Genomic DNA, 27940 nt, shown 5'->3' with positions numbered 1-27940 from the left:
TCTGCTCTGCTCCCTGCGTGATGACAGAAACACAGCTCACCAGCTATGAGTGTGTGTGTGTAATGAGTCTGCAAGAGTGTGTGTGTGTTTGTGGGAACAAGAGCAGTGGAGCACTAGTGACTCACACACACATACACACACATCTCTCTCCCTCTCGCTCTCTCTCTCTTTTACTTTTTCTCCCTCAATTATTCCCCTCTATGTCTTTTGAGATAATCGGCCTATGAAATGATTTTAATGGCTCCTCCATTTTCTGATCGCACCCCCGAAACAAAAAAATGCACCAGCTGTTGCAATAAAGCATCAAATTATTGCCTTTGGACACCTGGACAGATGATGTGAATAATTCAAGCAACCTGTTGCATTTAGCAGCCGGGTAATTGCGTGCAAACGTGTCGGGTTTATTCATGAGGATTTATGGGAGTCGTGTGTGTGTGTATTCGGGCATTTCTGCATTTCACGGGTGCACACTTGTGTGCTCTCACAATTTTTGTTTTTTTTAAAGTTTAATATTTCTATTTTTGTTTCTCCTGTTTTTTTTTTTTTTTTTTTTTTCCTCGCTTTGTGGGAGTTTTGTCTGGGGTAAATCTCTGAGGATTGGCATCGACCGATGTCAGTGACCCGGTGGGTCGTGGAGGTTTTTTTTTTTTAAAAAAAACGTCTTTCCGTTTTGGCTGCAGCCTTTTCTCTGCTTTTATTTCCCTTTTTACAAAATATAACTAACTTTTCAGTCATTTTCAATGCTTTGCATTGGCTACTTTTGCATCCCATGTCTTTTTGCTCCATTCATATCTTACTTGGTTTGTTCGCTGCTTTTTCCTCTTAACTGGAGGCTCCGCCCTTTTTTCTCCTTGCAAGCAACTTTTATTACGTTTTTCTTTTGTTCCATGACACAGATGTGTGTGATAAGATATCTTTCTAAATGATTATCACTTTTGACCTGCATTTTCTTGCTTTCTTCACTTGCGTCTCCTCCTTTTTTTATGGACTCATAATCACGATCTTCAAATAGCTCATGGAAACTTTTTTTTTTTTTTTTTTTTTTCTCTCAGGGCTTGCCTTCCTGTCAGTTTTAAATACATAGTGCTTTGACAAGCCCCCGTCATTTTTTCACGTTTCCATGACAACCGGTGTTCAGTTTATCTTCCTATTCGTCCGACCGTGTGGAAGATGCCTGATTGGCACCCTCACCTTTAATTTGGAAGTAAATTTATAAATTGGAAATCCACTTTTGCCTCGAGTGATTTTTTAAAATAATTTAAATTCAAGGCAGAGCACAGCGATGCGCCATTTCCTGAAATATGCCAAATTAAAAAAAAAAAAAAAAAGAAAGAAAATAAAAAGTGTCTGCAGCCCTCCAACTACCATTTGCACGGCACAGCAGCTCTCAGTAATGGTCCAAAGTGTGTGTGTGTGTGTGTCTAATGTATGAAGGATTTTGATAAGATAAGGTTATGTTATTCCAGGAGAATTAAAGGAATATAACGAAAACACCACCTTTTAATATTTGAATTTTTCTGGAAAAGCCGGTTCTCCATCAGCAAAATATGACAGACATGAAATGACCTTTGACTTTTTTGGGGGCCTGTTTTCTCTTGGTTAATGGAAATGTAGGATCATTGCACGCAAAAGGGAAGAATCAAGAATCGTCCATGGTGCCTGTCGTCGTGTCTCGCTCCTTTTTCATCAAGAAATTGTATGTTTTATAACACGTGACAGTAACTACATGGACGTGTTCTTCTTTTTAGCCGATAAACAGAGATAAAATAACATCAAATGTGTTATATTTGTTCAGGTTGGTAAATGTTTTTTTTATCTGACTTGACGCAAAATAGCTTGACTGTTTTTTCTTTTTTTTTTTTTTTTATTATTTCTCTATGCTGTACAGATTGAATAGATGTCAGAAACGTGTAGGTATGAAAAAAAAAATTACATTTTGTTAACTGTATTTCTGGCCTTATTCATATAAGGCAATATGTCAGATCACACCAAGCATACAGGTTTCTTAATAATCTCAATAAACAAATAAGTGGTCCATTTTTCTTTTAGAAAATCCTACACTCCATGTCAACGTTTTGCCCTCTCAGACAATATAGGAAATGCATCTTTAGTTTTAAATTCCAGATTTATTCCTCGGGCTGGATTGGACCCCACAGTGGGCCGGTACCGGCCCGCGGGCCGTACGTTTGACGTACCTTCTTCACGGTTTTGCGCAGCTTTTTGTTGGACAGATGGATGCTTAGCTCCAAATCCAGTGTTTAGAATATGTTATACATTGTTGGGTTGAGAAAAAAGAAAAACACACACACACATCCGCTGCCCAGTTAGGGGAGGCCGCTCGATCAAAAATATCCTCAAAATAAAGGTTTGAAAAATCTGCACACCAAGAGAGGCTCCAAAAGTAAAGATAATTTATTTTATTTTATTTATTTATATTATTTATTTGTATTCATTATTCATTTTGGCTTGTCATCAGAATTACTTTTGTCTTTATTTTATATTTTGTATATGTTAGATATATTTGTTTAGCATCTAAAAAGAGCGGATTGTGGCTCGAAATGTCACGCTTAAATAAATTAGCTTTACTTTTGGAGCCCTCTCGATGTGTGGATTTTTTCATACATGGTCGGTTTGTCATAAGAATAACTTTTTTTTTTAATTTCATATATGTTAAACATATTTGGCAAGCAGCTAAAAAGAGCGGACTGTGGCTCAAAACATCATGCTTAAATATATTATCCAAACTTTATGCGTTTAAAATTTTTCATACGTCAATGGCTTGTCGTCAGAATTACTTGGAAAATAAAGAAAAATAGAATGTTCAAGTAAAATGGGAAGAAAGTAAAAAAAAAAAAAAAAAAAGGTTACACAACAAGACCACACTTTAAAACCTCCAAAGGCTCAACTATAAATACAAGAGATTGCTTTACATGACAATTTACTAAGAAAAGAATGTTACATTATTTTGAACGTTATGTGCTTTTCTCATAAGCATTGTAATAAATCATAATAATAATTGTCTAAATATATTCCTCTGCAAAGGCTGCAATGAAGGGAAGGCTCCCAAATTCCACTACCTACCACTTCATGGACTCTTGTTCCCAGAAGTCTGTCTTGCAAAGAAAAGGGATATGAGACATGTAACGTCTGACTTTCATTTGTAATGTTTTAAAAATAAGGCATGTCCAAAGTCCGGCCTGCGAGCCAAATGTGTTTAAATTCACACCGACCCGCGGCCTCTGTCATAAAATCAATAATATGCAGCCGCCAGCACAGTTGAATGCATTTATTCCCTTAATTCTAAAAAAATTCTAAAATTATATAAAATATATAAAATTCTAAAATCTCAGTTAATTTTTTTTTTTTTTTTTTGTGTGTGTGTGATGATCCAAACCATAGTTTTAAATATGCACTAATTCTTTTCAATTCGTGTATATTTTTTTTTTGTTTTGTTTTTCAATTGACAATCAAACCAGGTCTTGTAAACCTGACAAATAAAATATTAAAATCAAATTCGGTTAAGCAGCCTGTTTTATTTTGGGGATTTTTGAAAAAAATTGAAAAAGGAAATACACAGCATTTCTCCTTTTTGATAACAAATATTCACACAGCCCCCAATGTTCTTTTGATTTTTATTTTCCTGTTCACATGTTTTGACTTTGCAAGTTCATATTGAGTATTTAATCATGATTAATATGTAACGTTTAAATAAACCTAGATATGTTTAATCTTTCTGTAAGTTTTTTTTTTTTTCCAGTCAGACTTTTTCCTCATTTTATGTGGTATTCAAATATAAAAGACTTGATTTGTGTTTTGTGTTAAGACATGAAAAATATGGCGTTTGTAATAAAAAATAAAAATAAAATCATGAAATAGTTCATTTGCATTAAATTAAATGGTTCAAAGAATGTCAGGCTGAATGATCAGCCCTCACCTCACCAAATATGGCTCTTTGACAAAAGTTTGGACGCACCTGTTTTAAATGAAAGACTGATAGTTTCTCCGGACGTGCACTTGTTTTCCCCAACATTTTTTTGTACAAGGGACCGGTTTTATGCATGGAAATGTTTCCTTTGTACGGCCAGAGCAGGGGGCAGCAAACTTTACACCAAAAGAGCCATTTGGACCCAATTTCCATGGAAAAGAAAACACTGGGAGCTGCAATTACTTTTTGAGGTCTAAAATAAAGGTACCACTGTATATACTGCTTTTTATTACCTTAACACTTTGTATAAACAAGTGTGTAGTGTGTTGCTTATGAAATCCAAGAAGTGCTAGAGACAAAATGTAATTTTATTTATATAATGAACACTTTTTGAACATTTTGAACTTTGGGCTTTCTGAACGTGTAGCGGAGCCTTGACCTGAATCTTAAAAATAAATTGGGAAAAAAATCACTGTGTCAGTAAACAATAAAAAAATTATTTAAATATTTGCAAAATATCTTCAAAAATATTTCTTTTACCTGGTTAATGGGACTTCTGCTCCTGAACTTCTGCGCACACTTGCGCAAATGCGACGTTTATTTCGAGTGTCGAAAAATAAGAAATATAATTCTAATTTAATATTTCAAGATCACAATAATCTTCCAAATAAGCACTAAAATTAAAAAAAGGAACTAACACAAATAAAATATACACTTCAATCGAATACTTATAATTAAAACTTTCGTCAGTTCACAATATTTAATCTGAACACAAAGATTACACTTTATATCAGGCAATTACAATATTACCTTAATTTCCAGACTTTTGTGAGCACCCGAATATAAGCTGCGCTGATTAAAGATGAATAAATATACATATATGTGTACATTTATAGGCCGCAGGTGTCCACGTTGTAAATGTGATATTTACAGAGATAGATATTCCACAGAATTTTTTGGGGAACTTTAATCAAAAAAAAAAAACGGTAACATCCACAAATATGTAGTGGAAATGCTTTTTTTCGGACCAGTGCCTGTAACACGGCTGATGAAAAAGATTAATAATAAATAACCCGAGGAAAAGTCCATCCATTTATTTTCTATCCCTGCCTTATCCTACTAATACCATTAAAACGGTCTCCTTCAGTGTCGTAATTGAATTTCACGATAATTTCATTGGACATTTTGGCAGCAAGAAGCTTGTTAGCCCCCGAAAATGTATAAATTACCTGCATCATTGCTTAAGCTGCAGTGTTTGAAGCGTGTGAAAAAAGTAGCGGCTTATAGTCCAGAAATTAAGTGCGGCAGTAAGTCGTTTTTCAAAATTAGATCCGGAAGGTCGAATGCAATAGCTATCATTTATACCAAGAAAGATTTTCTTTGCCGACCGCTGGCAAATGATCCATGGACCGGTACCGTGTTCTAATGAATTCTTCTTTATGCTGCATGTTTACTGCAAAGTCAAAAACAATGGGAGTAAATCAAAAGGCGGCAGCTAAAATGGCCTTTTTTTAATCGTTTGAAACACAATTTAAAATAACATTTTAATCATATATATATATATATATATATATATATATATAAATATATATATAAATATAAAACATATATTAACATATTTTTAAATATTTTTTTCAAATGATAATATCTTTAAGTAATATTTTTTTAGATAATATATATTTTTGATTTTATTCTTTGAGAATCACAATTTGATGCTGCTACCCCATGTGTCCATGTGTAACCCATAATGAAAAAAAAAAAAAAATATATATATATAATAAAAAATAAGGAAATAATAAAATAAAATTAAGTAAAATTAGATTAAATTAAAAATAAATGTAATATGAGAAACATCACATGTGATGCCGATGGGCTTTTTGAGGGAAGGTGGGGAAGGTGGAAGTGTCCTTCGGCGAAGCAAACTTACATAAACAATCTTCTCTTCACATCTACAGTATGAGTATTGATAGCACGATGTCGAAATTTATTATTATCCCGATCATTTCGTTTTAAAATTGCTCAAAACTGATAACCGTGTATCGTTCTAGCAATTTTTTTCTGATAAATAACATTCATCAGATATTTTTTCAAATTAGCATTAGCGGCACTTTCATTTAGTTTATTTTCCCCCTGTGTGCCAGGATTCGAGATTTACGTCAATGCATTTTCAACGTTTTTTTTTTTTCAGTTTGGAACGTTATGCTACAGAGCCAGGTTGCATTTAATTTCCTTTTTTTTGAAGAATGGAGGTGTGTGTGTGTGTGTTGGGGGGGGATTGAGGCTTCTATGAATCCACAAACCATTGAGCCATTTTCTCTGATCCTGTGACCTTTGACTTAAAACACTTTGACGAAGCCAGAGTAATATGATAGAAAGAGAATAGGCGAGGGTTTTTATGTAAGAGCTGCTTCTTGATGTCCTGAATGCGTATTATTCTGTTTGTATCTTCCATGCATCGTCTGTAAAATTTGCATAAATTCCCATGTTAAGTCAGATTCCACTGGCCTGCTTTTGCACTCATTTGGAGAAAAACAAAACTAATCAAAAACAAATGCGAATCATATCAAGGATCTGTGAAAAACGCCCATAACTGGCGGAAGCTGATGTTGGGCTGCACGTATTTCATCAGAATGATAGGTCGATCTACAAACCAGAAGATCAAAATGGAAACGCAAAAAAAGCTGCGCGGTGCTTTACAGGGCTTGTACTTGTTGTAACCACTTCCTCTAAAGTGACTCAAAGCAGGAAGAGAGAGACAGAAGAGGAAGAAGCAAAGGAGGTGGAATCATTGCTTTCATTTGTTGTATTTTTTTTTTTTTAAAGTTTATCTGCCAACATAAAGAGGAGATATTTAACTCTGGCAAAAAGAATAAAAGAAAACAGCCGGAGCACAAACTGTGCAGGGATTCAGAAAAAGGACGACAAACAATCATGGCCCCTTGGACGAGGACGACTCAGGAGCGCTTTGGCGTAGGTAAGTCTCAAGCTGCGTGTCGAAAAACATGCATTTTTTTTACCTGCATGAATGTCAGTTTAAGATGTGAGTCACTGCGTTTTAGATAAAAAAACAGAAGTTCATCATCAAAAGCACCCGTCATTAAGTTCCGCCAAAAATACAAGTCGTTATTTCATTTTGATTCAATGGTATCCAGCGAAAGTCAGAAAAACTGCAAAACCATATTTGCCGTGTTTTTTTAAAAAATTATATTCCATTTTATTTCATATACTTATAACTATAAGTAAGATTGGGTGTCAGACTGCTTCTAAATCAGATCCCTGCAAAGCTTACTTATCTAGGTGCCTGCATGTGTTGCTGCCAGATATGTGTCACAAACACGGATATCTTTAAAAAAAAAATTTTTTTTTCAATTTTTGTGTCTTATTTTATGAGAGAAATAGCTTTTTCTTTACAGGTCTGATTTTACTTCTCAACATATGAATTTTTTTTCCAAGTATTCAAAGCCACATCTCTTTCTAGTCTATTTGAAACTCATACACAGAAAATAAGGAAGTTAGTGAGTGCACACTTGTAAAATTGTTAGACATGCAGAAATACCTCATTGAAATAGCTGGACGCTCTTGAGGTTGTTAAAATATTTCTTTTAATATTGCCAAAATATTTTTTATAAAGAGTTCGCGCGCGTTTTAGAGCTTAAATCTCGTTTCTAGTATAGATATATATCCGAGTGGCATAATGACACAGCTGCTGCCATGCATTTGACTGTTATTCTTTTTTTGTTTGTTTACATTAACTCAATTTTTGTTTCCCCGTCTTTTAGCCTTGTTGTTAATCCGTAGCAGGGGTGGCTAACCAATCAGAGACACTTTTCACTGTGCTACCACAAAGAGAAACCTAAAAATTGACCCAAATCCCTTCCTCTTACTCGCTCTCTCTTACACAGAGACTTCCGCTCTGCTAGATTTACCTCAAATGTCACTCATCCATGTGGATGATGCAGTGGAAATATCAAAATTCTGGAAAAGTTTGGCCAGCTTGGGTCGATTTGCTTTTAAAATTTGCAGCCAATATTTTATTTTTATAATTCACTATTTTATTTATTTTTTTTACATATAAATACTCACAGGCTTGACAAGATTTCAACAATGAAGAATTTTTGAAACTCTCCCCTTCATTGCATGTCCTTTTAGCCCGTGCAGTATTCCAAGCAAGTCTATATGATGCGAGCGATTCACTCTCTGAATGCTTCATAATATAATATAATATAATATAATATAATATGATATAATGTAATATAATAATATTCCAATATAAAAATGGATGTATATATAATTATACATATTTTATTTTATATATTTATATTTTATATATTTTATATATATGTATATATATATATATGTATAATTATACAATACAATAATATTATATTCTAAGAATATATTCATATCTAATAACATTATGTAGTATTATAATTTTATATGTATCCATCCATCCATCTTCTTCCGCTTGCTTGCATAATAATTCTATCTATCTATCTATCTATCTATCTATCTATCTATCTATCTATCTATCTATCTATCTATCTATCTATCTATCTATCTATACACGCACACACATAAAATTATATATTTCATATATATATATATATGTATACATATTATAATTATAATAATATTATATAATTATTGTTGCATTTTGGAACAACTGTGTCTGCTTTTCTGCCTGATCTTTCAAAGTGAAATGTGCTTGCAAAGTTTGGTCCCCTCTAATTCGTGTTCGACGTTGGCTTGGAATGAACCGCCGAAGATTAGAATGTGCTCATGGTACCTGACATAAATGACTTAACGGCCAAAAGTATTCGCTCGCCTACCTCGTACTTAAGTGACGTCTCATTCCTAATCCATAGGGTTCAATATGACGTGGGTCCACCCTTTGCAGCTCAAACAGCTTCAACTCTCCTGAGAAGGCTGTCCACAAGGTTCAGGAGTGTCTTTATGGGGATTTTTGACCCTTGTTCCATTTGTGAGGTCACACACTGATGTCGCCTCTATCTCAGTTGCCGCTCGAATTCATCCCAAAGGTGTCCTTATAGGGTTGAGGTCAGGCCGGTCAAGTTCATCCATACCAGTCTTTGTCATCCACGTCTTTATGAGCCTTGCTGTGCGCACCTGTACACAAGCATGTTGAAAAAGGAAGCTCCAAACTGTTCCCACAAAGTTGGGAACATGGAATTTTCCTAAATGTCTTGGTACACTGAAGCTTACAGGGTTCCTTTCACTGATAGGAGCTCTTGAACCCCACACCATGACCCCCCCCCCCCAAACTTCACACTCGGCACAATGCAGTCAGACAAGTCCCGTTCCCCCGGCAACCGCCGAACCCAGACTCGTCCATCAGATCACCAGAAGAAGAAGCACCATTGGTTACTCCATAGGAGTCCAGCGGCGGCGTGCTTTACGCCACTGCATCCCACGCTTTGCATTGCACTTTGGATGCAGCTGCTCAGCCATGAAACCCGTTCTATGAAACTCTATGCGTACTGTTTTTCAGCTCATCTGAAGGCCACATGAAGTTTGGAGGTCTGTAGCCATTGACTCTGACAAAAGTTGGCAACCTCTTTGCACTATGCGAACACTTTTGCAAACACTTTTAATACAGCTGACAGTTGACTGTGGAATATTTAGAAGCGTGGAAATTTTTTATGACCGGATTTGTTGCTGTCCTGAGAGCGATCCATTCTTTTGCAAATATTTGTGAAAATAGTCTGCATGCCTAGATTTTATACACCTGAGGCCATGGAAGTGATTCAGATTATCTGGATGGGTGAGCAAATACTTTTGGCCATTAATGCAGAATGGCTTGTCATTATATTAAAAAAAAAAACAAAAAACAAAAAAAAACAGCTCCCTGTCTGTTAAAATCCTCATGTTCATCTTCTTATTTTGGTTCTGCTTTGCATTTTATTCCCTGCCATTTTTGAGAGTGAACTCTGTAGGCCTGTACCACCCAATTATTTATTTGTGTTTAAAAAAATACACAAACACAAAATTTGACATGAACATAAGAGCGGCATGAAAGAAGTGCATGGTAGATAATCTATGTTAAAGAATTGTGAAGGAAATTGTCTTTCAAATGCAAGGATTTTGGAGTTTTGGGCCTGAAGTTATATCTAGACTTGACGCAACAGGTAGTGTGTTTATCCTAACCTATAAAAAAACATATATATCAGGGTCATTTAAAATATCAGGAGGACATGCGACTTTGTAAAACGCTACTCATAAGTTTGTGCTGCACTGTGGTTTCATTTCTTAGTCAAGTGGAATTTTTCTGGTCGGGGAGACAAGCAGCTTTCTTTGGAGGTGGGAGATACAGTCCACATCCAGGAAGCCTGTGAAGGTAAAAATTATGTCTAAACATCCATTATCTTTATTATTTTTCTCAATATTCTTAAAAGTTTTGTTCCAGGATAAAACTGCTTGTTATAAGAATATAAAATCCTCTAATTTTTTCCGTCAGTTTATTAGAAAATCTAAAAGAAATTCGGCATGGCTTAAATCCAGCACTTTAATACCGATAAAATACATTTCTGACAGTTAACGACTCAACCAAATTAAGATAAGATAAGATAAGATAAACTTTATTGATCCCCATAGGGGAAATTCTATAGTCACAGCAGCGTAACTGTTATAATGTCAGAAATAGAAAAAATAAATTCATTAAGAATAAATAAATAAATAAAATAAAATAAAATAAAATAAAAATAAGAATAAATAAAATAAAAATATAAATTACAGACAGTGTATGATGTTTTTGTGTTGCAGGATGGTACAGAGGCTACTTGACAAGGAACAAATCCCAACAGGTAGCAACCAAAACACACTTTGGTTAGATCTAAATCCTGAACTGTGTGAATTCTTTTCAAATCTTTTTAAATGTACAATCTCAAAAAATATTTTCTTATTAATTCACTTTATGATGATATTCCTCTCCAGGGTTTGTTCCCCGCCAGTTACATCCATATAAAAGAGGTTCACATAGAGAAACGAGGGTAGGTAGAATTCATCCATCCATCCATCCATCCATCTAACATATGATTCATGTTGTTATTTTTTTGTTTTTGTCATATTTACATGTTTCTGTGTGACCTCAGAGATGAGGAATTGGTGCTGTCTGCAGAGATACCCCTGGTGAAGGAGGTCACCACAACACTGAGAGAGTGGGCGACCATATGGAAGCAGCTTTTTGTGGTATAGACAAATCACCGTTAACGCGTTTTAAAGGATTAACCAGCGAGGAGTTTTTTATTTTTTTTTTTAATTTTTTTATTTCTGACACCATCCGTTTGTCACTGCAGGCCAACAAAGTGGCGTGCCTGAAGCAGGTGCAGAGGCTGATGTGGGAACTGATGGAGTGGCGTTCGCAGCTCCTCTCTGGCACGCTGCCGAGTGATGAATTCAAGGAGCTCAAACAGAAAGTCACATCCAAGATTGATTACGGGAATAAGTATGCCAAAAATACAGCCGTGGTTCATTTTTCAGACTTTACGCTGTTTCCCAAATCACAAATTTGCTCCGGTGGAGTTAGCGGCCGCGCATTAATACGGCCGCTGTTCCGAGGTGTTTTGTTCTATATTTGGTGCACAAAATCACAGCCGCCCGATATATTAACATAATCTTATTCGGCCTGTCCTGTTGTTTTTCTCTTCGTGGAAAATTCTAGCGCATAATTTAGAAAAAGAATCAACACACTTAACAGAATAGTAACAGAAAAATAGCACAAACTTAACTTCAACTGGAATTGAATTGCGCAAGATGTGATAGTTGGGTTTATTTTCGTCACATCGCCCACATGTTGTCAAACGCCTCCCGCATCTTTATGCCCTCTCATGTCGACACGGGGCTTTTTTATATTCGATATATAAATCTGTTATTTTTCACGCTCTTGATCTCCGCCGCAGAATTCTGGAGCTGGATCTGGTGGTCCGAGATGAAGACGGGAACATCTTGGACCCGGAGCAGGCCAGTGTCATCAGCCTGTTCCGAGCCCACGAGGACGCCACTGCCAAGATCAATGAGCGAATCAAAGAGGAGCAGGTAACACACACTTTAGTACAACATTAACCTGAATTTGGAGGTGAAGCACAGGTTTTTTTATTTGGTGTAAAGAATCTAAAAATGAAAATGTATTTGCATGTGAAAAAAAAACCCCAAAACACTGTAACTATGTATTTTATGCCAAAATTTCTTCTACAAAAGGCTATATGAGAGTATTGACATCAGACATTGACTTAAAAGAAGCTGTTCTTTAAGCTAAAATACATTAAATATACATTTACATATATAAGGCATATACAATATGTTTATGTTTGTGTACATTCATAAACATACTTATCATAAATATCGGTATAATATATACTGTATATACATATACAGTATATTTATGTAAGTTTCGGATGTACAGTATTTATGTTGTATATAGTTTTCACACATTTTTTATATATACATTCATATATACACACAAAGACATATATAAAAAAATGTGTGAAAGCTATAAACAACATAACTATACAACTATATATATATATTTGTAAAAAAATAGGTAGAAGATAAGACAAACTTTATTGATCCCCATCGGGAAAATCATTTTGTCACGCGTTATAATTATTGTGTCAATAAATATGAATATGGATATAAAGGGAGGGGAAATTTAAAGATAGCAAAAGACATCCACAAATAAATAGACAGGAGAGAGAACAACAACAACATAAAGGAAAGGAATAGACAACAGAATGGGAAAAAAAGGCACTAAGAGTGAAAACAGACAACCAAAACGACAACAGGGATAAGAACATAACAATAGCAATGACAAAATAAACAAAAATAAGCAGGATGCGGGTGGGCTGAGACCAACAAGGATAAAACACACCAAAGAGTTAGGGCAATGTGTGTGTGTATATAAATTATATTTAGATTTTGAAGCAATAATTTTACAAATTACACACACAAACACACACACACACACACACATCCTGTAGCTAGCTATCTTATCTATGTCCTCAGTAGACCTCAATATTTATCTATGGGTCTGGAAATTTAAATATCTACTCAGGACATGCATTATTTGACTGTCTATCTTCTTGTGAAGCTCAATATTCAGACAGATCACAGTGGGATCGCCGCCAGGATCCAGTCCTCCCCCACCCACAGCCTGTACGTGTTTGTCAGGAATTTCGTGTGTCGCATCAGAGAAGACTCCGAGCTCTTCATGTCCCTCTATGACCCCGTCAAGCAAACCATCATCAGGTATCCCTCTCCTGCTTATCACCCTCAAACCCCTTTGTTAAACTGCTTTTAATGGCGAAATAAAACGTCAGAATGTCCGATTCAAGGATATTTAGTACATGACGATGGGTGACGTTCATCCTTATTTAATATATCTCTTAATAGCTGGAACCCAATGTTTATATATGTCATATATATGATGATTGTTTATTTGTGTTTTCACGTCCTTTTGTCGGCTGATTTACATAATTTCCCATCAGATGTGTAGGTACACAACGGGATGAGAAACTAAATAACACATATAGATATATATATATATACATATACATACACACACACACACACACACACACAATATATATACAATATATATCTATATGTGTCTGTGTGCTTTATATATGTGTGTGAGTGTGTGTATGTATATATATGTGTATCTAAATGTATATCTATATATACATATATATGTATATCTATATATTATTTGTATGTTTATATGTTTAAATATGTATGTATATATATGTGTGTGTGTTTTTGTGTGTGTATGTATAAATATATGTATGTGTGTATTCATAAGTATATATATACACATATACATGTATATCAATATATTATTTGTATATTTATATGTGTATCTATGCATGCATGTATGTATGTATATATATTTATACCTATAAACGCCATTGATTTCTTTTCGTTTCATACTTTATTTGTTGTGTTCCCCTTTTTCCGTAACACATGGCCTCACCTTGTGTGTCTCCCGCTGCAAATATCAGGTTTTATGGAAGGAATATTCCGGGAAGAATCAACATAAATCACTGGTCCCTGCAAACAACTCATTTTTATTTGTCCGTCCACTTCCCTCTTCATCCATTCGGTCTCTTGTACATAGTTTTCTGTTGGGAAAAGTTGCATTTAGATTAAACTGGTTGTATTTTTAGCCTCAACACATAAATTGTCCTGCAGCTGCTGTGGGAGACATCGCTGAGTCCACATGCCCAACATGGGATTTCTAAAAACATTTCAACTTGATTTTCCCAAAGTTATTCAGTGTAATCACATAAACATTACATATTTCAAGTTTACCAACCAGGCCACTCTGAGTTATTTCCTATAAATACCAACATAAAATGTATAAAACACTTGTTCACACACTTCCCCACCTATATAACATCCATAGGACATCCATCCACTGTCCTAAAGAGGCAGTTTCAAAGTGATTTGGACAAATTATCTGAATTTTTTTACTTAACTTCAGTGGCACAATTTAAAAAGGGGCATCTTTTTCAATTTTTTTATTCAGTAAGTTTAGTCTATTGTTTTAGTATACTTCAAATCAACAAAAGACTAAACTGTAATGTTTCATTGAAGTTTCAAAGTTATATATATATAGCAGATATATAAAAACATATATATACATATATGTGTGTGTGTGTGTGTGTGTATATATAAATATGAATATATATATATATAGGTATGTATGTGTATATATATATACACATATATATGTATGTATGTATGTGTGTGTAGATATATTTATTATATATATTTACACACATAAGTATGTGTCTTATGTACATACATATAAATGTATGTATATATATGTATATATGTGTGTGCGTATATGTATGTGTGTGTGTGGAAATATATATCATATACATTATATATATACATATATGTGTGTGTAAAATATGATTGGGATGATTAAAGGAAATCTATTCTCTCTGAATATTATATGTGTGTGTGTGTATGTGTGTGTGTATATTTGTATATATGAAACCACCCAGTGGATATTCATAACCTGACCTTTTGGTTGAAAAGAACATGTTAGGATATGTAAACTGTGTTTATGTGGGTCATGTTTATGTGTGTGTGTGTGTGTGTGTGTGTGTGTGTGTGTGTGTGTGTGTGTGTGTATTTGTGCTTTATGCATATTTTTAACCCCTATTTTTTCCGAAAGTGCTGCCCTCTGCTGTTCTACCCATCAGGTAGCTCTCAAATACCTCACTTTGCACCCAAAAGGCACTGACTCCTCCATCTTTTCTTTAAAATTCCAACTGCAAAATGTGCCTTCGCTTCTGAACAAGATATGCTCGCAAATCTAATCAAACCATTTGGCACGTTGATCCTTCTGTCCCTGCAAAATACAACCATTTATTAAACAAACCCAGGAAAAGAGACATGATATTTTTCGATAAAATGCATGGATTTTATGGTTCGATTTGACCCGTGATGGAATTGTTTGACTATAATATAAACAATGGCGAGTTTCATGCAAGCATCTCACGTCCTTTCCTTGCAGTGAGAACTACCTGGTGCGCTGGGGTAGCAAAGGTTTTCCCATCGAGATCGACATGCTCAACAACCTGAAGGTTGTCTTCACTGTGAGTATCCACAGGAGGGCAGTGTCAGACTGTTACCCACCTTCTCCACGCTTCCTCGACATGAATAACAATATTTCTTACATGGGGAATATCGTGCCGTTCCCCTTTTTTTCGTCGACCCCCTTTCCATCCCATCCCCCCGATTTTACCCCATTCCTTCCAACATTAAATCTTTTTACGCCCTGTCTCTTTTCCTTGATATCGTCCCCCTTTGTTCTCCCTGCCCTCGTCCGATAGGACTTGGGGAACAAGGACCTGAGCCGAGAGAAGATTTATCTGATCTGTCAGATAGTTCGAGTGGGGAAGATGGATTTGAAAGAGACCAACAAAAAGTGCACTCAGGGTCTGAGGCGACCGTTCGGAGTGGCAGGTACTTGAGGAGATCTGGAGTTCATCATAAATTATCGACACCGGCGTTGACGCTGCATGTCGGCAAAATATTATTTTTTAGATTGGAGTAAAATTTCAAGCAGAAACACGTAGTTTGTAAACTTCACCGGAGTTGTAGAATTTGTGATTTTTTTATATTATTTTTGATTTATTTTTTTGGTTTTAGATTTTTTTTTTGTGACATATGGATATTTTTTTGTCACATTTTATTGTAGAGTCTGGAAAGTTTTGCTAAAAAAAAAAAAAGGGAAGTATCTATTTCATCTATATCCACATTGGGTTTTAGAAACATGTAGTTTGTAAACTTCACCAGTGTTGCAGAATTTGTGATTTTTTTTAAATTATTTTTTATTTATTTTTTTGGTTTTAGATTTTTTTTGTGTCATATGGTTATTTTTTTTGCTATATTTTAATTGTAGAGTCTGGAAAGTTTTGCTGAAAAAAAAAAAAAGGGAAGTATCTATTTCATCTATATCCACATTGGGTTTTAGAAACATGTAGTTTGTAAACTTCACCAGTGTTGCAGAATTTGTGTTTTTTTTTTTTATTATTATTTATTTATATTTTTGGTTTTAGATTTTTTTTGTGTCATATCGTTATTTTTTTTTTGCTATATTTTAATTGTAGAGTCTGGAAAGTTTTGCTGAAAAAAAAAAAAAGGGAAGTATCTATTTCATCTATATCCACATTGGGTTTTAGAAAAATGTAGTTGGTAAACTTCACCAGCATTGCAGAATTTGTGATTTTTTTTTTTTAATTATTTTTTATTTATTTTTTTGGTTTTACAGTTTTTTGCGGCATATGGATATTTTTTTTGTCACATTTTATTGTAGAGTCTGGAGAGTTTTGCTAAAAAAAAAAACAAAAACAAAAAAAAAAAACAGGGAAGTATCTATTTCATCTATATCCACATTGGGTTTTATTCACTTTTCTTTGATACAGTCGTTACACGCAAATTTATTTCCTTATCTCGACAGTGATGGACATCAGCGATATCATCAAAGGGAAGAGCGAATGCGACGAGGAAAAGCAGTTTTTCATTCCCTTCTTTCCGTACGTCCCTTTTCGCCTCCAATCGTCCAATTTTTTTCCTTTTTTTTGAATTATTTATTTTCTGTGTCCAAAAAGCCAAATTAGAGCTCGCCATGCATGACCCGATGTTTTTTTTTTTTTCATTTTATTTTTCGCTTATTTGACTCCAGGGTTGTGGCAGAGAATGACTTTCTACACACCTTGCTGAACAAAGTGACGGCCTTGCGCGGCGACAGCGGCGGCCAAGGTACTGTGCTGCACATCACGGCCTCTCCTTTCTCTCCCGTGCCCTCATACCACTCGACCGCCGCTGCGGGCGCCGATCGTGCACACTGAAGCTATTTATGGTACGATAAAAACAGCATTCTCATTTTGTCCCCGACTGCGGGTGAGACCGACGGGTGTCGTCGGGCGGGCCTCCGTCGATATATTCGCCGTATCTTCCTTGATAGCCGCCGATCTCGACGCCCGCGACCTCGTGACCGTCGTCGTGACCCCGATTTACCCGAGGTGACAACGTGTCACGTAGCTTAGCCTCGCTAATCGGAGCGCGCCGTCACACCGCCCCGGATTTATCTCCTTCCGCAACCCGGGAGAGCTCGGTGAAAATATAAATATGAGAGGAAAAAACCCCGGGGAGCAGATATGAAAGATTCACCCGGGGGCCGTCGGATACCTGTCCTTAACAAATAAACACATCTAATCTTTTGGCCGCTCTTTCTCTGACACAATCGTGCAGACACAGTAACACGACTCTACACACAGAGTATTCTCCGTAGGCGACGGTTAGCCTTGAGAATGTGCCTTTGTGACACAGTCTAGTTTTCATTGTTTATTCTCCCAAAATAGCTCAGCCCTTTTTTTTTTCCCCCCCCGGGTCCCTTCATTATCGTTGCTTTCTCGTGTTATCTTTCTCAAATGACCTGAAATTTAGAGATACAGACCACATTTTCTGCCTCTCATCCAGGTTCCAGTGGTCAAATCAAGGTTCTTCTGTATCTGAATGCGTTGAAACCGTCTGTAACCGATTCCATACGTTTACCCGCCGATAGGCTAAACAAAAGAAAAATAATGGATTCTTTTCTTTCTTCTTTTTTTTTTAAAACTTTTTTACTCGCCCTCCACTGCCTCTTGCAGTTTTTGAAACATCCCTTCCATACCTTCATCGTCTCATTCCCCCTATTTTCTCAAACATGACCCGGAGTTTTTAGTACCGCAAACAATAGCGACCTCAAAAAAAAATGTGATTTCACATTTCTGGTTGACCTTGGAACACTCGGTGTTCCCTGTAAATAAAGTTTTGTCACTTTTAAGTATACTTTACTTTTTTCTTTTTTTTTTTATGAGCTGAAGTAAACTATTGAGCCTTTTTTTTTCACAAAATAATTTTGGATCATATTTGTTATTGAGAATGGAGATTTCACAATGATATTTAATATACGCTGCTCAAAAAAAGGAAAGGGAACACAAAAAAATAACACATCCTGGATCTGAATGAATGAAATATTCTATTAAACATTTTGTTCTTTATATAGTTGAATGTTTTCACAACGAAATCACACAAAAATGATCCATGGAAATCAAATGTATGAACCCACAGAGGTCTGGATTTGGAGTCACACTTAAAATTAAGGTGGAAAAACACGCGACAGGCTGGCGACTTGGATGTAACGTCCTTAAAAAAAAAAAAAAAGCAGTATTTTTGAGCAGTATATCTTTATAAATTCGATCGAACGATCGTATAAATGAAGATTTATCGCACTTTCTGACCCGAATTTCCCCCACCAGGTTTGTGGGTCACCATGAAGGCTCTGGTCGGGGACATAGTTCAGATTCGAAAGGAATACCCGCACCTGGTGGACCGCAGCACCGCCGTGGCGCGAAAACTCGGTTTCCCCGAAATCATCATGCCGGGAGACGTCCGCAATGACATCTATTTGACCTTGGAGGGCGGCGACTTTGACAAATACAACAAAACGACGCAGAAAAATGTGGAAGTCATAATGTGGGTCTGCGACGAGGAGGGCAAGGTCATCCAGGTCAGTGTTGCAATCAAGCCGGATAACTCCGCCTGTAAAAAAAACCAGATGAAGCGCGCCGGCGTGTTTCAAACCACACGGAGGGATTTATTTGCACCGGAAACACGCGAGTGTGAGGTGTGTGTGTGTGTGTGTGTGTGCGAAGAACGTGCCGATAAGTGCATTGTTGACGGTGTGGGTCAGCGAAAAGCATGCAACCGATGAAGTCTCTGCATATATATACATAGCTTTATTCCACGATAAAATCCATTTTAAGAATACGGACACACACACACACACATGCTCACACGGTTTAATCCTCCAGCTTAAAATAACATATATTCCCCCCCCCCTCCCTCTCTGTCTCTCACATACTTCTCTAGAACTCCATCTGTCTGGGCGCAGGGGATAAGGCGGTCAGTGAATACAGATCAGTAATCTACTACCAAATCAAACAGCCTCGCTGGATTGAGACATTTAAGGTGTGTGTGTCTATTTGTGTGTGTGTGTGTGTGTCGTAAAGACGGTCATTATTTTACATCCTCTTTCATGAGACGCCATCCTCTCTCAGTTTTAATCGATAAGGTGATATTATATCTACACCGGTTCAATATCTTTTATATATCTTTTTGCAATACATTTTGAAATGTTTCAAAATTCGCATTGTTTTCCAGTGGTTGGTAACAAACGTGCGTTGTCCTTCAGGTGGCCGTGCCTCTGGAAGAAATGCACAGAATTCATTTGCGCTTCATGTTCAGACACCGTTCCTCCCAGGAGTGTGAGCGCGAAAACTCTTCCCCTTCCTGTTTTTTTTTTTTATTATACGACAGATTTGAAGTCCTCTCCTCTGTCTGATCCCCCCTTCCTCTCACCTGCAAAGATGTCAAGACTGTCACTTTTTCTTTTTTCTCTTCCATCCTTTGCAGCCAAGGACAAGAGTGAAAAAAACTTCGCCATGGCCTTTGTGCGTCTGATGAAGGAGGACGGGACCGTTCTCCGGGACGGGCTCCACGATCTCGTGGTCTTCAAGGTCAGAACCAGAAGCGGATGATTCGGAAACACCGAGCGAGCGAGCGAGCGAGAAGCGAGGAGGATGCATAGAAGTACCGTCGTATATCTGAGAGAGGAAGTGAAAATGCGACCCTGTAATATTTACGATTTACGTCATGGGGGTCAACATCTACGTCGGACCGATCGGTTGGGTACGACCAACATATCTAAAATAAATCTTGAATCGGTTGATCATATAACAGGGGGTGCGTGATATTATTAACACTTGGTTGCGCTTTTAATTAAAGCCGTGTTCATTGGACAGGTTACGTATTTATGCGAAAACACGGTGAACTCGAGAACTCGAAGACATCCGGTCGGTTGTAACATCATCATCCCGACGCAGCGAATCCGCGCGGTAGATTACGGCCACCCGGACAGGTTGTGTGAAGCCAAATAGATTTCCTGCCAAATGAGCTCGAGCTAAGTTTGAATCCCATTATTGATTAAATGCCAAACGCAATGAAGATTAATTACTCGTGATTTAACTCTAAGACCAAATGGACGCTCTCCCCGTGCCCTCTTTCTCGATTATCTCCCATTATCCCCCGCAACCCTCTCCAATTTCTGGGCCACCCGTTGCTCCAATCTTTTATTCCTAGCTTTTTTCATCCGCTCGCTCATTAATACTTACTGCGCCGACGTTAAACACGGGAGAGTTTACTTCGGAGGGATAAAGATGAAATATCGACGGATGGTAGAAGGTTACAGTAAAAAATGTAATTATATTTCAAGACCAATCAAACTGAAACTCACATTTCAAAAGCCCCGTTCCTAATGAAGTAGCCTGTAGATACAGCGGAGCCTCGCTATTTTGGGGTTTTGGCTCTCGCGCCCTTTGCTACTTTTTTTGCAATTTGGTTCTCGTGATTTACCGTTTTTAGCTCTTTTTTTTTTTTTTTTTTCTTTTTGCAGTATTTGACTTTTTTTGTGATGAAATTCTAGCCTGAGGAGAAAAAAAAGTCAAAAATATAATAAAATTAAAAAAATGTTATCATAAAATAATAATAATAATAATAATAATAATAATAATAAAGTATCATTATATAATTATACAATAATAATAATAAATTATAAAATAAATAAGGAGGAGGAGATGTTTTCTCCGATATGACTCCTGACGACATCAACGTCTTAATAGACTGACAATCGGATTCGTCGACAGACGAAGACCTCGCCGAGACGATCCGCCGGCGAGGAAGCGACAAAGAAATCGATGAGACCAGTCTTGCGCTCGAACGACTCGCAGCTGTGACAAACGTTGCATAAAACCCTGCAAAATGTGTCGCGAGATTCGTTCGACGATATGGTTCGGTCGGTCCACTTTTGCAACTTGATGGACGGGGCCATGGAAGTTTATTAAACCATTTTCAAACAGAAAAAAGGACATTACTGAAGGAAAAAAAATGAAGATATAGCGTATGCACAGGGAGGTTTCATTGACCATCCAAATCCGGGGTCTCAGACTCGCGGCCCGCGGGCCAATTGTGGCCCTCGGGATGATATTTTGTGGCCCCCCGGCCTCAAAAATCAAATCTTTGTGTTTTTTCTCACATGCATCTGGGGGTTTTATGCGGTGGGTTTAAAAAAGAAAAAAAAAAGGAAAGGAAAAAAAAAAAAGTAACTTTGCTATGTATTTTTTGCTTCAACAATTTGAAAACAAAATGATTTTCTGCTGAAAAAAAAACGTCTGGTGACATTGTTAAAACGATCTTTTCTTTTCTTTTTTCTGTAAAAACCACAAAAATGTGCAAAATTAAAAAATGGATTTAATAACCAGAATAGCCTTTTATTAAAACATTATACCTCCTCTAATCAATTTTCTTATAAATTCTAGTGTCAAATTTTCCCACAGTGACAAGATTTTCTCTTTTAACTTAACATTATTTTTAGGGTGTAATTCCATCAATTCTTTTTTAATATACATTTTTAATATGAAGTCAGATTTTTTAGAGGAACGGTTCATTACATATAAAGATTTTTATATTTTACCGGTTTATCTCCTTTACACTAAAAAAAAGGAGAAATTTGGACTTTATGTTACTACTAGGTAATGATTTAACTAGTCCAGCCCCCCTTGACATCAAATAATGGCTGTAGCAGATCAAAATAATCACATCTCTACTTCGCAAAATTACGATACACTGGATTAAGTATAAAAGAAGTTACAAGTTTCTTGAGGAAACGTTGTTAGCGATGTTAGCATTATCGGTTTTACGATAATCAATGTACATTTTCATACCAGGGCGACAGCAAACGCATGGAGGACGTGAACTCCTACCTGTCGTTGCCTTCAATCCGCCATCACCACGGCGACCTCCACAAGGGGACGGGACTGAGCCGCAACTCCAGCAGCCTGAGCGGCGGCGGGACGGGCCTGTCGGTCAGCTCCAGGGACAGTTTTAGCATCTCCACGTTGGTCTGCTCCACCAAACTGACTCAGAACGGTAGGTTTCTGTATCTTTGTTCTCTTATTTTGACACGGCAGGAAAATGCAGACCCAGAAAAACAAAGTTAAGTGAGAGCGGCAGTTAGGAGGTTATTTGTAAGTGATCCTGAATGAGACTTTTAATAAATTGTGTGATCAAAAAGGGCTCAAAGTCCAGTTAGAAGTGTTAGGTGAGTCAAGTCAAGTGTGTGTGTGTGTGTGTGTGTGTATGTATGTGTGTGACGTGGTAATGTGCAAGTGTGCAAAGGAGGGAGAGAACAGGTGTGAATACTCCGGTCTTATTAGTGGGTAGCGGCGTCATTTTGTCCTACACACTCTGGCAAGCAGCCTTGCATACTAAGGTTCACGTCCACAAATTCTCTCACACACACAAACACACACAAACACACACACACACTTCAAACAGTAAAGTGCAACAGACACAAGTGCCTGTACGACAGCTGTTATCGAGGAAGCCACTCCATCACTATAATGAACATTATCCTTCGGTATTAATCACCTCCACCATAGGCATGTGTGGCGCGCGCACAAACAAACACAGCGGTTTTCAAGCACACACACACACACACACACAGACACACAGCGTTGTCCGGTGCCACCCACCAGATGTGCAGCTTGGCTTGGTTTGTGGGAAATTATTGGAGAGAAAAAGTGATGAGCATCGAAGCGCCAAACACCGGGACACGTGGAAATCTGTCTCGTGTCACTCTGTTGTCAGAATTAACAAAAAGGAACTGACGGGAAAAAAGAAAAAAAAAAAAAAAAATCACATTCCTTTTTCTCAGATTGAAATCATCAAATGACTTGATCTTTATGAGGAAAAAAAAAATACAACTAAACAGGTGTGTGCGGAGGTTATCCAGGTCACCCAGGTCTTAATCTTCTTATCGTGGCAACTGGACTTGGAAAATAAATAAATAAAATAAAATAAAATAAAATAAAATAAAATAAAATAAAATAAAATAAATAAATAAATAAGATTTTTGATAAATAAATAAAATGATAAAATAAACAAGAGCATGTACAGGTTTTTTTTATAAAAATACGTTTACATAGTGCGCAGCTATATACATGGTGCGGACGGCATGAAGGGTGATACAGGCGGGTGATACGTAAACACATAAAGCATAATCTATAAAAAAATGTCTCTTTATATTTACTAATAAACATGTAGCAATGCGAAGTAGCGCAGTAACTGATTGTATAGGGTTATGGCACGAGGTAGGAAAGATGCGTTGTTGTTGATTCTTATTCTTATTCTTATTCTTATTCTTATTCTTATTCTTATTCTTATTCTTATTCTTATTCTTATATTTCCGTCGGAAAGTGGAGTTGTAAAAACCTGCTGGAGAACCAGTGTAAGTTGTGGTGATGGTCCAGTTTCTGAAGCGTCCTTCCTCCCACCGAGGTCTCAAAATTATATTCGGAACCTCCGGCAAGTCATCGGAATTGAAGACGTCTTAAAGTGAAGAAATTCAAGCCCGGTTTCCACGACAAGAAGATTTGGACAAATAAACAGGGTGCATTTTTCTGTTTTTTTTTTTTTTTTTGCAGTGCAAGGCAACAAAACTCCAGATCACCCTTCTGTAAAGCATCAGAATCAAAATCAACTTTATTTATCCCCGAGGGGCAAAAGTACGATTAATCAGAGTGCGTTTTGATCCTCCAGAAACCAGACATTTTTCATCCACATAAAACAAACTAGCAAGTGTTCAATCACCTGCTTCTGTCAGTAGACGTTGCCATTTCCCACAAGCCTCTGCAATATTAGATTATCTAAAATCCCTTTTTTTTATTAATCCAATAGAGGACCGGCATGTTTGAATTGAGTTATCAGAAGCGGACAACACGCTTCTTCAATTACCTACCGGCGGTCGTGTTGCTGTTTGCCGGTAAGACTGAGACGCCGGCTGACCAAATGGAGAGAGACGCTCTTCGGTTCTCGCAGCACTTAAGACGGAGCGTCAGGAGGTGTGATAATAAGAGACGGAGAGACTCTTGGCGGGAAGTTCTAAGACTTGTACCGCCGCCGCTGCTGCTGCAAACCACCATGCAACAGATAACGCAGAGAAAGCTGCAGAAACACTTTAAGTCGGACTCAAATCCTCCATCCCAGCGTGATGGGACCCCGACTGTTCTTGTTGACGACTGAATTTCCAGGTTGGGGGGGGGAGAAACAAACAAAAAATAAAATAAATAAACAAAAGTTATCCTTATTGTCTGCAGTGGGGCTGCTCGGGCTGCTCAAGTGGAGGACTCGCCCGGAGCTCCTCAGGGAAAACCTGGAGAAATTGAAAACAATCGACGGAGAGGAGGTGGTGAAGGTCGGTGACGTGAAGACGTGAAGGTTTAGCTTTTCAGTCGCGCTCCCTCACACTTTAAATGTGTGTGTGTGTGTGTGTGTGTGTGTGTAGTTTCTGCAGGACACCCTGGATGCTTTGTTCAACATCATGATGGAACATTCTCAGTCCAGCGATTATGACATCCTTGTGTTTGACGCCCTGGTGAGTGTTAGCATGTGTGTGTGTGTGTGTGTGTGTGTTTGGTCCGACAACTCCCTCACCTTATTTCCTGCCATGCAAAACGCGCACACATTATAACCCCCCCCCCCCCCGTGAATTCCGATCCGCTTCTGAAAATATTGAACTCATTTTGTGCTTTTGTGTGTTTTTTATTTCTCATTTCTACAACAGATCTATATAATAAGTCTGATTGCCGATAGAAAGTTCCAGCATTTCAACACGGTGTTGGAGGCCTACATCAAACAGCACTTCAGTGCAACACTGGCCTACAAGTAGGTTTTTTTTTGGGGGGGGGGGAATCACAATCCAGCACAATTTTTCCTTCTCTTATTTTTTTTATTTATTTTTTTTTATTTTTTTTATTTTTTTTATTTTTTTTATTTGAGTGGCCGGGCAATTTTCTCTTGTATTAAATCTGAGTTTTCGTCGTGCCGGATGTGGACACCAAGGGGGGGGGCGTCATTTCTGTCCCATTAATTTGGGCTCGGACGTGAGAAATGAACATCGTTATTGATCGCCGTCGGCTCTCAGGTGGCAAAATGATACATTTTCAATAAGGGGGGGGAGATATTGATTACATCGTCTAAAATGTTAACTGTGCAGAACCGTGGGACAGAGTTGTGATCCACCGACTGCTTAATATTATTATCACTCGCGAAAAAAAAAACGTCAGCAAAATATTTCTGAATATCTTAGAAAATTTATATTTTCATCCAAAAGATATAAGATATTGAATATGACTATACAAATAATTTTCACCATGGTGTTGCGTGCGTGCGTTTGTGTTAGCTTCACTAGGAATTAGCTTGCGGCTAGCCTTTCCATCTCAAAGCAAGAAGGTTCACGGTTTGATTTTGATGCTGCTAAAATAAATTGTCTTTATTTTTGGTTTGCAGATTTTTTTTAAACCTCTATTCTGATAAATTATATTGTATGATGACAAAAACTTCTCCAGCGTGGATGCATATCACTTCCGAAAGCTTCCCATCATCATTTCAAAATCTGCCTCTGGTGTGAAAATGTGTCTGGTTTCAATGCAGGCACTGACCAGAAAGAGGAAATGAGAGATGATGATTAGATTGTAGAAAAACAGACAGGAACTAGGAAAAGAGAGGTGGAGTGTGACCATCTCTGATCTCTTCTGTCTCCAATGAGACTGAAAAACGCCACTGACACAGCTCAGAAGAAGATATTCCAACCCGACCCCCGCTTTTATACATCTGCAGCCCAACTATCAATGTATTTATACGTATCAGACCTCTCTCCCGTTTCAATGACAGTCAAATATTAGGAAAAGCAAAAAGATCCTTGCAGATCAGTCCGGAATCTTACACCCGAACGTCGAGCGGTTACCCTCTGGTTGCAGACTCCGCTGCTCCGGCTGCAAAAGCCGGAACAGAAGGGCAACCTTTGGCCCAAATTCCCAGCAAACCCCTCATAGCCACACACACATATACATACATATATGTATGTATATATGTGTGTGTGTGTGTATATATATATATATATATATATATATATATATATATATATATATATATATATATATTCACATATATGTATATATTCACATATATACATACATATATGTATGTATATGTATGTATATGTGTGTGTATATATACACATATACATATGTATATATAGATACACATATACATATATATATAAACACATATATATAATGCAGTTAGCTTACTGACAATATTCCCAATTCAATACAGTCATTTATATATATATATATATATATATATATGCATGTATATGCAGTATATATGTATGTATGTATGTATATGCAGTATATATATGTATGTATATATACTGTTTTTGTATCATTTTTTTAATTATTATTATTATTATTAAACTTTTTATAATTTTACATAATTTTTTTTTAATCTTTTTTTATGTTATTGACGCTGCTACGCCATGTGCCCCCCAATTGCCCATCAGGGACAAAAAAAAGATTTTTTCTGATTCTGATTCTAAATTTCCCAGATATGTGAATGACGGAGTGAACTGGTTATGTTTCCATTTGCGTCCCTGTGATCGACCGCTGACGGCTGAACCTCCGCCTCTCGCCCCCAATGACAGCTGGGCTCTGTCATTAAGAAATGAAAAAAAAATCTAAATAAACCCCCCAAAAGTTTTGCCACTGAGGCATTTTTGATATAGCCTAAATTGCAGGATGGTTTCCTGGAGAGAAATTACATTTTGTTTTCCCCAATTAATTTTTATTAATTTTCCCAAACTCAATGTCACTTATTTGTTTAAAAAATAAACAAAAGGAATTAGGATTAAAAAAAAAAAAAAACATTGCGCCGCCATGGAGCTTGGACTTATTTCTGCATTGCTTTTCATGTGAGATCACGCAAACTGTTTTATATAAATTTAATTCTGTCTCTATATTCAATTTAAACGTACTTCTGTTACTCCTGCATGCTTAAATTTATACACAAATCTGGAAACCATTTTTTTTGTGAAGGGCTCAAAGTCCCTAAATTGTACATGTAGTCCTGTGTGAATCCTGCTTGCCTAAGTTCCTTGGTGAAAACCTTGGTGTGGAGCAGCATCTGGCACCCACACACACACACACACACCCTGAGCACTTCCTACTAATTCACTTGGCCTGATTCAGTGGCCACTGGAGATGTTTTCGTTCGCAAATGCCAAGGCTGTAGTAAGGAAATTAAAAACATAGCCGTCTCCCTTTGTGCTTTCTTTTTCCTCCCCTCTTCTCCGCGAGTCTTACTCACCGCAAACGCGTCTTCTTCTCAATTATTCGCGCACGTCGTCTCCCTCGGCTGTTTTCCCCCTCGCCGTGCCTGTTTTCCCTCTCCATCTAAGTCATCTGCCAGTAATCGCTCTATCCTTCTCCCGCTGCCAGTATGTTGATGTTCACCCTCTTTTACAGGGTCACTGCAGATTAAGACCCA

At 37.1% G+C, this 27940-nt stretch overlaps 1 protein-coding gene across 3 annotated transcripts in view; it reads left to right on the top strand.

Moving 5' to 3' along the window:
- Positions 1-6728: 6728 nt before the first annotated feature.
- The window catches only part of dock2 (dedicator of cytokinesis 2), a 130241-nt gene continuing 109029 nt past the window's right edge, over positions 6729-27940 (top strand). For 2 of the 3 annotated variants that reach the window (XM_086157748.1, XM_086157745.1), the window contains exons 1-20: positions 6729-6899; positions 10197-10280; positions 10706-10746; positions 10877-10932; positions 11035-11131; positions 11239-11387; positions 11842-11977; positions 13029-13186; positions 15465-15546; positions 15784-15916; positions 16914-16989; positions 17139-17215; positions 18757-19007; positions 19370-19468; positions 19692-19764; positions 19913-20016; positions 22282-22483; positions 24712-24809; positions 24900-24989; positions 25179-25279. In XM_086157748.1, the coding sequence (XP_086013874.1) occupies positions 6857-6899; positions 10197-10280; positions 10706-10746; positions 10877-10932; positions 11035-11131; positions 11239-11387; positions 11842-11977; positions 13029-13186; positions 15465-15546; positions 15784-15916; positions 16914-16989; positions 17139-17215; positions 18757-19007; positions 19370-19468; positions 19692-19764; positions 19913-20016; positions 22282-22483; positions 24712-24809; positions 24900-24989; positions 25179-25279 (2150 nt within the window). In that variant the 5' untranslated portion in view covers positions 6729-6856. The remainder of the gene's footprint in view (positions 6900-10196; positions 10281-10705; positions 10747-10876; positions 10933-11034; positions 11132-11238; positions 11388-11841; positions 11978-13028; positions 13187-15464; positions 15547-15783; positions 15917-16913; positions 16990-17138; positions 17216-18756; positions 19008-19369; positions 19469-19691; positions 19765-19912; positions 20017-22281; positions 22484-24711; positions 24810-24899; positions 24990-25178; positions 25280-27940) is intronic. The other variant, XM_086157747.1, reaches the window with a different exon arrangement.

This window comes from Fistularia commersonii, chromosome 13 (assembly GCF_037954325.1).
Source record: "Fistularia commersonii isolate RoL2024-O1a breed Wild chromosome 13, RoL_Fcom_v1.0, whole genome shotgun sequence".
Lineage (NCBI taxonomy): Eukaryota > Metazoa > Chordata > Actinopteri > Syngnathiformes > Fistulariidae > Fistularia > Fistularia commersonii.
This window is presented reverse-complemented; position numbering and strand designations above follow the sequence as displayed.